Below are 12,780 nucleotides of genomic sequence, written 5' to 3'. Positions count from 1 at the left end.
GCTGAGAGAAAAGAATTTATTAGAAACTGTTAAACACTACACAAAACTAAATTTTAGACTATTTTTTTTCAGTAGACAGCACTCCAGCCTACATACACAGTACTGTGGGCTTTGGACAGCCACTGTGCTTGTAAAGGTATATCCTTAGGATGAGACATTCAAGCAGCATGCACAGTGAGAAAGGGGAAGGGGTGCAAGGGAAACCCTTTTGATTTGCATAAGTTCACAGAAGGTACACTTTTGTAATTGTTTCCCCCAGGGTAGTTTGGATTGAAGGAATCACCACTACCCTGGAGGCAGCAAGGGGGCTCAGCTCCCCACCTCTGCTCTCAGGTGGTGCATGTTGGGAGGTTTCAGTAGAAGGTGTTTCAATAAATAGAATTACACCTTTCATCCTACTGGAACACAACCAGGACTCCGAGGTTGCCGAACTCCCCTTCTCATGCAGAGACCAGCAGAGACCTCACTGCTTTTCAGCAGTAACAGGAACAGAGTCTACAGATTAAGGCAATGCATTTCTTTAATTCAACATAGAAATTGTAACAAACTGCGTATTTTCTGATAAATTCTGAAGTATTTAATTGTAAAAAATAAAGTTACTGATCACATGCTACTCTATTTGGTATTCTTCACTAGGTTTTGAAATACAGTGGAGCATCACTATAGTCACTGCCCCAAGAACGTGGAAGCCAGTGACAGCTTCTCTTCCACCCAGGAGCTGCAAAACAAGAAACCAATCACCCCTCCCTTCTCCCAGTTCAAATCCTCCCTTGTTTCTTCCCACCTCTCCCAATTTCCACCTCTCTTCCAAAAGAGGAAAAAAACCCCTTGAAATATTTATCTGACTCCTGAAAGGAGCTTTATAGCAAGGCTCAACTGTATAGACTAGAAAAAGATATAAAAGTGATTAAAATCCAAAAATTCAGAGAAGGAAAATGTAATAAAGTACGCATGGCGTGATAAACCAGGATACACATAGCAATTTGCTACATTTTTCAAAAAGTGCTAACCAATTTTAGCTTAAAATAATTCAAGAGATCTTACAAATTGCTATCATAGTGTAAAACTGAGTATATTGAAAAGCCTAAAACCTGACTTGACTGTAGAAAATGTATTATATCTGTTTCTAATTTACATAGCATTTGTATTTAGGCACACAAAAATAAATATAGACAGTCAAATTCTTCATTAAGTCTGCAGAAAGTTACAGTTAAAACCAAGCAATCAACTGTTGTGACAAACATCATGCTTTTACACCTCTGTCTCTACACCACACGTGTACACGGGTGAATATCCCTTATGTCATCCTTAGGCTTCTGCAAAAGTTACTTAAAAGGTAAGACTGTTTTCTGCCAAAACCAGGTAATTTGGGAACTCCTGGCTACAAAGAGATCATTCCTCAGAAATCTCAGCTGATACTTTCTGTTAAAATGTTTTATTCCTGCTTCTGAGCCAGAAGGCTTTGGGCTGGAGCAGAAGCCACGCTGATCCAACACCAAAGGCTGTTACGGCACAACAGGACTGGAGGGTTAGTGATGAGATTTTAACAGCACTGTGTAAGAGTAAGGGAACAAATCAGAGTAAGGCTCCTTGGAGAAGGATCTCAAGCTGTTCTTTTGCTAAGGAGCACAGGGTGATCACAGTATTCCAGCAACCCTCCCTGCTGCTGCCTCAGTAAAATTGGTTTTACCTGAGCTGTAAGCTTTCCCCAGGCACATCCAGTGACCTGACAGCTGTTTTTAGAATGCTTGTGGTATCTCTAATAACCTGTCTCCAGTGCTCAGGGAAGGAGGAAGACACTTGGCTTCCAATGGCATGGGCTCACCAATACCAATCTGGTGATTTATGCCACAGTCCCTAATTAATGGAGAAAATTATTATGCAGCTGAGATTGGCACAACTGGCAGTCTCTGGTCAACTGGGAACCTAACAATAAATTCCAGCTTTCTTAATTTTACTTGAAGAGAAAACTTTTCTGTTTCTGAACATCTAGCTTTGGTACACTAATTTCCTGCTAGCCTAAGGGCATAACCTAATCTGAGGTTATCAACGTGTGGTGACTGAGGGCTTTCAACACATAAAAATTATTCAAGTTATCCCACTATCTTGAAACAAATTAAAAAACATCACAAACAATACCAAGCAGCATAATTTTTATTTGGTGTTACAACAGCTGTGCAGCACCCATGCTTTTGGGCACCACATTTTACTGTTTACGACTTTTCTTTTTGAAATCTAAACAGTTGTGTTCAGACAACTCTATGTGCTTTTTTAATATACACATTGTGATGCCTGCATTCAGCCTGTCCACTTAACACTAGAAATATTTGTCAAGGCAATTAATTATTTCATCTTTGCTATAATTAGGGAGCAATCAAAAGAAAAATTTTACTTTAATCTGGCTGATCACATGTACTGTACATACCTGTTCAAAACCCAATGTACTCGAAGTTTCTAAGTTAATGCACTCTCTTATTCAAGTCAAAATGCTGTACATCTAAGTATCCACACAACCATACATTCCTAATGATTCTTCTTTACACCTTTATTCTTTTTAGAAATCTGTTTTTAAAAAGGAATAAAGAAGTTGCCCTGCAGATCTATATTTCTTTAGAACAAAACATCATACACTACCTTGAAAAATAGTTTTATCAAAACCAAATTCAAATCACTGTCATGTACAATTTTCAGTTAACAGTTCACATTGAAATTGCACTTTGCAGATAGAATAGAACTAAAAAATGAAACCATATTCTATTTCCTTTCACAGGAGACTGCCTCTTCAGGATTTTTCTTCCGTGAATGCTTGTATTTGTCTACATACGCTTTCACTAGATTTGCCACTTTTGCAGAATTAACTTCTCCACTCTTGCTATGACAAACCTGCAACAGTTTAAAGAACAAAAACGTTTGAAACATTTCCATTGATTTGCCAGTCCCACACTATTCATTTATTTCCTGACACTTCTGATTCTTCCATCCCAGGCAAAACATATTTTAAAACTCCTAATACTTTCCAATTGCTCCCTAAATACTTCTGAATTCCCATTCAATTCTTACACACAACAACCACGTTCTGTTCTGAGAAGCCAAAGAAAGCTCTTGTGAATGGAGAAAGAAGAAAGGTATTTTTGCTTCTACCTCTTGCCCCTTTCCAGCACCTATGAGCTGTTCCCACAAAAACGAGAAACCCACCCCAAAGCTTGTCCCAAGGTGAAATGCGTGCAGCTTGGATTACTGGACCCACTTACTTTATCTACAGCTTTCCGCACAATTTCTTTGTATTCCTCCTTGGTGATATCTTTGTTTTGGTAGAAAGGTTTGATCGCCAGCTTGACCTCTTGTGCTGCTTTTTCTTGAATTAACAATTTCTGAAGAGAAAACAAACTTGAGAGTTATATTTCACTGCCTATGTATCTTTATCAATCACAAGTTAAAACTTTACAGGAAAAAGGTTGCTACAGAAGATTAGAAAACCACCCCCCCCCAAACACATATTTCAGCTCTCATGGGAGCTGCCTGTGCTCTGCTAAGCACAGAACATTTTCCCATAGCAATTCAAGTGATATTTATAATAGTGCTGCTTTAAAGAAGACTACATTAAAAAGAGTCAGAGGCTAATCTGTGTCCTATGACGGCCACAAAAATATTACATACATGATGGTATGGAGTATATTACACTGAGGGGTTATTGTCATAACTTGCTATATTTTAGTACATCAAAATGCATTTATATAAAAATTAAATTTTATATGTTTTAATGTAAATATATAAACAGTGTATATAAAATATATGCTGAACTTTGAACTTGCCTGGTCCTTCTTCGAGCTATCTGCACTGGCTTCCACTGTTACACTTGCTTTGTTTTCTCCTGGTTTTACAGCTGCATTAGAGCTCTTCATGTGACCTGATGACGTTGCATTACCCGAATTTGGTCCCTGAACTGTTCCCACCTTTCCCAGGACTGCTGCTGGAGCAGGCAAAGCTGGAGCACTCATGCTGTTACTTACATGAGAAGCATTTGGAATACCCTGTTTTAAAAAGTTATCAGTAGTTAATACATCATTCTTCTATATGGCAATGTGCCTTTCTAGGAGTCTCAGCTGCTCTAGAACGAGAACAAATACTGCATGCTTTGGTTCATTACCTAACTTCCACACTGCCCATTATTATGAAAGGTACACACATTACATTAGATTGACTCAAAGAAAAAAACAAAAAGAAAAGCTTCAAAAGTAAAGCATCTTCCATGTCACCACAATGGCTGCCATTTTCTAGCTCTGATCCCAGTAATAAAATACCCTGCAAACAGGCATGGAGGGTGTTCGTACAAGGGGAGTAAGTTTATGGCTGCAGAATCAATCTGATTTACAAAACAAGGCTATGATAAGTAGACATTTTCTAAAAAAAATCAGCACCTAAACACACCTGCAAAAGGTATCACCCAAAGCCACACTTGCATTCCTGCATCATAATGATGCTGCTTTGAAAACATCTATTTTCATGTTTGTTATCAGCTTGAACTTGCAAATATAAATACACAGGCAAGAGATGAAACGCTGGCTGAAGTACCAGGATCTGTTTTTCAGGAAAAGCCATTTTCTGGCCATTTCTAAACATCACCAAAAGGCACTATACATACTTTGGAACTGAGAAATTAAGTAGCTCTCAGACTTCAGATAGAGGCCATTTTTAGCAAAAGCCCAGAACATCCTCCTGGCATGTTTCTGGCAGGCTACACTAAACGCTGCTTTTTTGCAGGTCATCACCATTACTCTTTACACATCTGCATTTATCTAGATGGAAAATAATGAAACAGGAATCTGAGCTCTTTGGAAAGGACACAGAAATGGAGCTGCTATAATCAGCATGCTAACGCTCACCAGTGGGCTCTCTTCATTTTCCTTTCAACAGGAAGGACAGGTGGTGTCCTGCAGTATTCAGTCATTTCTATTGTGCTACCACTGAGGGGTTGTTGAATGAAAGCTCAAAGAAAAAGCAGCAGCAGCTGCAAGAGCATTCAGGCTCATGGACACCAGTCCACAAAAGCAGGTAAGAGCAGGTAAGTGTAACATGGGCTTTACAACAGGTAACTGCATTTTGCAGCAATACACAATCTTTACTGGAATTTATTTATTGCTGCACTAGATATTCATTTCAGAAGTTTGAAGCCTATGTTGTGACTTCTTACATTTTTGGAGGTTAAATCTACTGGATTTCCAATTGTGAAAATATTTTAATTAAGACAAGAGGCATTAATTAAATCAACAAGCAATCTACCAGCATTTTAGTTCCAGCAGTACCTTGCTGGTTTACTTTGCAGTGTATTGAGTTATTTCATATGGCCTGTAACCCCACTCAGTATTTCCCACAGAACTCAACTCTCCTTGTTCTAAGTTAATGGCTATAAACATATTACAACAGTGAAAAGTGAGAATAATGTAGGCCATTTATCAGTTCACTTCAGATCTTTACAGATGATGCATGAAAACGGAGGGTTAGAAATCATTTGCTCACTTTTTCAACCTGGAATGTAGCGGAAAGTGCTTTAGGTTAGAACAGGCAGCAGCAAAAGAAAGGCACAAACCCCAGTCAACTCCTGAAGAGCTCTTCACTTATCATAAATGCAGTATTACACTTTCTTGCAGGGCCATGGGTTCTCCTCCAAGTTGTTCATATTTTTTCCTTGATACAAAAGCTCTTAATATAAACAGCCAGCTACAGGAGGAGCTCACATACATAAGAGCTGTTTTACAGATATCTTGAGAGTCATAAAAATATGGCCTGACCTGCCCTAAGCATAGCAGAGTCTTTTTGAAACTGAAGAAATAAAGTGGGAGTTAGGTCTCAAACAGGGCATGCAAAACCAGGAGAATTGGGTAAGAAGGTAGAAGTAAAAAACACCAAAGAGATCTCAGAAATTATTAATAAAAAGGCTCAAAAGATTAAACAGAATAAAAAATGTGTGTGTGGGGAAGCTACTGAGATGGTGACAGCTGGAGAATGGAAGTGTGGAACAAATGGGTGCCATGTAGCACTTGGCAATTTTTCTCTGTTGATAGACCCCCCATGGGATGAGAATTGCAACACAGAAGTTTAGATCACTTCCTACATGCTGCTGAAACGGTATTCAAGCATTTCCTAAAATGCTTAAAAATCAGGTTTGAAAGGGGAAGATTTAGTTTTGGAAGCAGGTCACTTCTAAGATAAAAAAGATAATGGACAACACTGATGAAATTTTTCAGTGTTTCATTACCAAAGAAACCTGGTTGTGATGCTGTATGTTGTTTTTTTTAAAAGCTACAACCCATATGCTCATGCTTCAAATTTGGTGCAGGGTGGAAGAAAACAGGCAAGAGAGAAAGAAACTGCAAGTATAAATTTATGGTATTCAAGATAAAGAATCCTTAACTGGTAATACTTCACCACTGTTCTTGCCTGATGGCTTCTGATAAAGCATACCTGCAATTGTTTTCCATCTTGCTGTGAAGCAATGTAGTTGACTTGTTGAGATGGTGGGGGTGGAGGTGGAGGCGGAGGTAATCCCTGAGAAATATTTGTGGGAGCAGCTACCTGTATGAGAGGCACTCCGGTAGGGAGATGCATGGCCATTGGAGGGTGGATGTTGAAAGGATTTCGTTGCATATTCATCAAGGGAGGATGGACACCCACTGGATACGGGAAGATATTCATAGGTTGGTGCTGTGCATTCACTGGTGGCATTACATTCATTTGTTGTTGCATCATATTTATTGGTAACTGAGAACCGTCATTTTGCTGGTTGCCTTGGTCTTTGAGGTTTGGATCTGCCAAAACAAAAAAACAGACAGGATATCAAGAAGAAATTCTGTACTTCATAAAGCAAAATGGGAGCCAGGTGTCTATACTCTTAATTAAGGATGGATTATCAAAAAGCTTTCTATAATCTGAGTATTTTCAAGAGTTCGCGCAGCACTCACCACCACACATGCCATGAAACCAAATGCTATTTTCCAAGTTTAAAAAAATGTAGGTTACTGTGAAAGCCTGCATTTTGAATTTGTTTTCTATACTTGCTCCCATAACAAATCCAATAAATTATTTCATCACAATGAAACTGCAATTTTTCACCAAAGAGCAGGAAGACAACATAATTTACCCAGTAAATTTACCTTCTGCAATTGCAGAAGCTTAGTCACACATTACCACACCAGCAAGTCTCTGCTTCTGATTCACACACACTCTCTGTACTCTTCTGGTAATTACAGAAATACTCTGCTGGGATTTTTCACACTGAGCAATAAGTCATCCTCAAATCATTTAACAGATATTCATATTCAGAAAGAGTTGTTCAAAAACCCCATCATGGTAGAACAGGTAAAACCCAGAAGTAAAAATAACCTCTTGGGGTAGCAGGTAGCACTTCTTAAATGAATTACTTTGATATCCCATCTTCTCTTCAACAGAAGCCAAAAAGTTAAAATCTAGACACAAGCACCAAGCCTTCCAGAAGTCAATAAATTAGTTTGGAGAAATTATTGATATGCTGCAATTTAGATGTCCTTCCTTAGAATCCCTTCCTTGAGGAACTCTGTCATCTAAGTCACAGGGATTGCAATCTAAGGCCTTATACGTCAGCCCAAATCCTCATTTGTAAAGATAATGGGATAACAGAATCACTAAGGTTGGAAGTGACCTATTGAGACTCTCTGGTCCAGCCTCCCTGCTCAAGCAGGGTCAGCAAAAGCAGGTTGCCCTGGAGGACCATGTCATGATGGCAACCTAGCCTGTTTTATCCAGTTATCAGAGATTGTTGTACTATTCTCAGCTTGTAAAAGTGAATAATAGCATGACTGCTCCTGAACTACATGAGAAAGTCTTTGAATCACAAAACGCTTTCAGTTACAGGTTTGGTAAGCTTTCCCTGCAGCAGATAGAAGGGTGACAATGTTGCCTCAAAACTAGGAAGGCACTGATGCAGTTATCTCTCACAAGAGGGAGAAGGCTGCTTGCATATGGGATGAAAATGGATAAAAATGAAAGGCAAAACAAGGAGAGAGTGCAAGAGTGCAAGTTTTCAGTGTCTTCAGAAATGGATTTCATAGTTCTTGAAGTCAATTCACATCTATCTTTAAAGACTATTAATCAGGGCATTAATAATCTGTGGATGACTTCTTAACTATTCCGAATCAATCTCATTCACAGTTCAGTTGACTTACTTTCTACCAAAAAGTTTATTTCTGTGAGGGCAGCTGTCTTTTAGATGTAAAAACCCCTCCAAAACTGATTTAGACTTATTTTAACATTTTGGAGGAATTTTAAAACTGAAATACAGTAAAGGCACTGGTTTTGTATTTATAAATTACCCTAGATTTTTTTAAAGCATTTAAACAGGACTATACTTATGTAGTAGCAAGATAAACATCAACATGTTGCTTGGTCATCTCTAAAATCTGCCATGTGGGTCTGCACAGGAAAATTCATGTCTTTTTGAAACAAATTAGCCTTTTTAAAGTTGTACAGATGCTAAAAGTAACTATGAAGATATGCTTTCTCTTCAGCCAAATCAATTTACTTCAGCAGCACTCTTCAGATGCACAGTCCTTAAACCTGAACCTGGGCTTTACGCAAAACTAAGAAGCCATCAAAATACAAGAAATCACCAAACTGCACCTTTACCGCTCCATATTGCAAAAAGAGTATGGATTCACCCAAAATAATAATTTTTTAAAGAACTTATCAGCAGATCAGATTACAGGACAATGTGACAGGATTTTGCTCAGCTACTGCATCTGTGAATAAGCTATCATTATTCAAATACATTAATACCTTGTTCAGGTGTCTCCTCTTCTTGTCTCATTCCCCATCCAGACTGTGGGCTTGATGAATTGCGTCCCCTTCTCGAATAATAATTCTGCACATCAGCAGGTAAAGTCTTCCTCACAGCCCAGCTGGACGCAGATGTCCACCCAGACCTGTCAGCGGGTGTATCGAATGAAAACTCTTGTTCATTCTTACGCTTGCATGGCTGCTGTTCCGAGAACCTCGAAGCTTCATTCCCAGAACCATCTGAGTTCCCTGAGAGAGGTTTTCTGTTTTGCCAGTGACTTTCACTCTGGTCTCCATACACGAAACCACCTCGGCCACGGCCACCTCGGCCACGCTGACCTCTCCCTCGATTCGGAATCCAACCCGAACCAAAGTTTTTATTCCAAGACTGTCCTGCATTATCATGCCTGCCCTCTTCCCAATGTGGTTTCTCTCTCTCTCTGTTCCTGGCTTCAGGAACAGAGTTTATCCTTTCCATTACCCAGTCTGGACAATCATTCCTCTGCTTGTCTGAAGAACACTGATCATCATTGCTTTTTTCTGTATTATTGTCCTTCTCTTTTTTAAGATTTTCATTCTGTTTCTCTTGATCATTTCTCCTGTATCGATCATTTCCTCTGGGACTTCTCCAGCTGTCATTTGCCCATCTGTCTTTCCATCGAGGTGAATGACTTTCCCTCTCATTTCTATTGAATGAAGAACCTTTATTTCTAGTCCTAGATCGTGATCTTGATCTAGAGCGTGACCGTGACCTAGACCACCTCCTGTTTCGTCTTTCTCTGTCACGTTCTCTTCTTTGATTATCTCTATCACTGCTTCGAGACCTAGATTTTCGCCTTGGAGATGAATCCTTAGTTCGTGATCGAGAGGATGATCTCCTGCTTTCCCTAACAGTTTCCCTTTTGGGAGATTGAGATGGTGGTTTTTTCTCATCTCTGAGTGTGTCTCTCTTTGGAGAACAAGATAAGGATCTCCTTCCCTCTTTCACAACTACCTTCTTGGGTGATCGTGAGCTCCTGTCTCCAGCTGTCTCCCTTTTAGGGGATGGTGATTGAGATTTCCTGCCCTCTCTCCCAGAAGGAGACCAAGTTGTTGATGGAGAGTGAAATCTAGATCTTCTAGTTCGAGCCTTTTTCTCTTTTTTGAGCTCTGGCTGGGACTCTCTTGCTTGAGGAACAGTTTCATCTTTTTCATCAGAACCTGACAGAGAGTTTCCCACATCACACTGTAAGTTCACTTCTCCTTGCTCTGTACTTTCAGGTGGTACTAACTGCTCAATCTTAGGTTCATTCTGGTCACTGCAAAATGAGTCACAATCCATTGGTATCATTTCATTGTTATCTTCACCAAAATGTTTATGTTCAGCATTTACTGGGGGAGACTCTGAGGTTCCACCCTCTTCACTTTCTGAAATGGTGTTCTCTTTTAAGGGCTGTTCTGAAGTACTGTCCCTAGAAATACTGTGTATTAATGCATCTGGTTCTTCATCTTGAACAGGTTTTGCATTTGCAGAGTCTCCTACTGGTTTTAGTTCAGTCTCAGAATTACCTGTTTCCATGGCTTCAGGATGCTCTGGCAATTCACTGCCAGGGCTCTCCAATGGCTGATCTTTTCCCAGAGGTTCCAAATGTTCCAACAATTCATTTTCTGGACTAGCTAGGGGTTGATCTACTTTTGTCAAAATTTCTGTGTTCTCCATTAATTCTTTTTGAGGACTACATGATGTCTGATCTACTTTTTCAGAAGTTGCATGGTCACATACATCATCTTTGGGACTAGCTACTGTTTCCACTTGTTCAAGAGTATTTTCAAAATTGTCCTGACTGTCAAGATCTGCATTTTTTTCAGTAACATCTTTTACTTTAAATTCTTGACTTTCGCTTCCTGAAGTTAGTACTGGGGGTTCTTGGAGAGAAAAACTAACATCTGCATTGCCTGAAGTGTCCTCATCTCTGTCACATTCTCCTGTAGTTTCCTCAATTTCTGCATGCTCACTACAGCTTTCCAATCCATTAGCAGATTCTGTTTCTACATTATTCTTCTGTGGGAGGCTTGCATTATTGCTTTCATTATCTGACTGGTGGTCTTTATCTAAAGTTAAGACTGCTTCAGGCTCAGCACTGTCATCATCTTCCACTGAGCCACAGGGTGATTTTTCAGAACGTGCAGAACTTCTCAGTTTCTTTTTAACTGCAGGTGTTTGTTGTTTAACTGCTCTTTTAGACTTGCGTTTTGGAGGAGCATTCTCTGCTTCTGAATGAGTTTTATTCAGAGATGGGTTATTGCTTTCAGGGGCACCGCAAGCAGAACTGCTTGATCGAGGGGAGCTCCGAGACTGAGTCAGAGCCTCGTTTTTGCTGTTTCGTGCAGACCTTCTTGTAGGAGTAGTAGCAACTGATTTCCTCCTACTTCCTCTAGTACCAGATGAACCAGAAGCTTCCTTTTTCTCTTCTCCTTCTTGGGTACATGCAACAGCATATCCTTTGCCTAAAGATTCTAATAAAAACAGAAGACATTAGGATTTGATAATAACCATTTATCTGAACATATTTAAGAACAAAAAAGGGCCTTCTGCAGCATAACAGATATCCTCAAATAATACAATTTAAGATTTAGTATGTAATACTGCTACACCTTTTTTTCTTTTTGAAATGAAAACTGGTTGTTTTAAAGAACAGAAACAAGGTAAAGTGACACATCAGACATCTGAACACACAGTTTAGAAGCAGCACTGGCACGGCTACATGGACAGTGATAGCATGCACAGTGAAACTTATTGAAACAGCTGCTCAAAGGTAGCCAGCATTTGAGCTATTAGAAAAGTAATGAATTAACCACACAGCAGTGTTAGCATATAGGAGTTCCTGTCACTATAACACAGGCATGCTGATATGGAGCACAGTACTAGAGAAAGGGACATTTTCCAGTGGCCGTCAGTGGATGATCATATGTGCAGCCATTGATCAGATACAGCAATGATAGTGCAAACTTTTTCACCCTTATTCATAGGGCAAACTGAACTTAAACTCTGCCACAAGACACCCAAGGTGCCAGCAGCACCTACAGTGCATTAAAAAAACAAAGCCCTATGAAGAATGACTAAGGCACACCTAGCAAGCAGCTCAGCTCTTGTGTTGATACTGCACTAATTTATTTCATGCCATCTACCATTCAACAAAATTCCTGGTAGGGAAGCTGAAGGTTATATTCACTGCACAGGGAAGACTGCACTGTCAGCTATGAAAGCTTCTGGTGGACAGCTCAGGAATTAAAGATTAATGATAATTAAGAAAATATACCTGAATATAATACTTCCGAACTAAATTAATTTCTTGGGATGTCCATTAATTTGTTTCACACTTTGTGTAGATTTCAGGAAGCATCAAGGATGTGGTGTTAAAATGCATTCTTTCATGGCTTCAATTTCATACACGAACAGTGCAAACTAAGAAAGATTAATTGCTATAGATTTTGCAATAAATCTCTCAGGTCACAAACATGTGATTTTAATTCTGCACATTATTTCCCATGCTTCTGCTACAGCAAAAATTTGGCTAATGTATTCACAAACATATTTTAGAAAAGAAAGATTGGAATAAGAAAACTAAGTAACTACAAAAAAGCCTCTTTCTACCACTTATTACTTTGTTAGCAGAACAAAAAAAACCTATCACTGTATTAAATGCAAACAATAATCTCAAGAGAATTAATTCCATAACCACCTTGCTAGCTTTTAAGAGAGCACAGGACTACAATCACATCCTCTGACCTTCCTTGCAAACACAATAATTTGCTGGAACATGGAAAAAAAAAATGGACTGGTTCTGGGTCTTGCATGTCCAATGATCAAATAATCACTTGAGAAAATGAAAACCAACATCAACTGTATAGAAGGTACTATGTATTTAAAAGAAAATAACATGATGGTAAAGAACTTCAGAGGAATTTCAAGTGACTGACACTATTTTGGGT

At 39.1% G+C, this 12,780-nt stretch overlaps 1 protein-coding gene across 1 annotated transcript in view; it reads right to left on the bottom strand.

Annotated features, from left to right (window-relative positions):
* SCAF11 (SR-related CTD associated factor 11) overlaps positions 1-12,780 on the bottom strand; it is a 49,998-nt gene continuing 37,218 nt past the window's right edge. The window contains exons 11-15 of the mRNA XM_014312386.2: positions 8,809-11,304; positions 6,463-6,806; positions 3,813-4,031; positions 3,252-3,371; positions 1-2,883 (exon numbers count right to left, since the gene is read on the bottom strand). Coding sequence (XP_014167861.1) covers positions 2,755-2,883; positions 3,252-3,371; positions 3,813-4,031; positions 6,463-6,806; positions 8,809-11,304 — 3,308 coding nt within the window. The 3' untranslated portion in view covers positions 1-2,754. The remainder of the gene's footprint in view (positions 2,884-3,251; positions 3,372-3,812; positions 4,032-6,462; positions 6,807-8,808; positions 11,305-12,780) is intronic.

Source organism: Geospiza fortis, unplaced genomic scaffold (genome assembly GCF_000277835.1).
Source record: "Geospiza fortis unplaced genomic scaffold, GeoFor_1.0 scaffold166, whole genome shotgun sequence".
Lineage (NCBI taxonomy): Eukaryota > Metazoa > Chordata > Aves > Passeriformes > Thraupidae > Geospiza > Geospiza fortis.
This window is presented reverse-complemented; position numbering and strand designations above follow the sequence as displayed.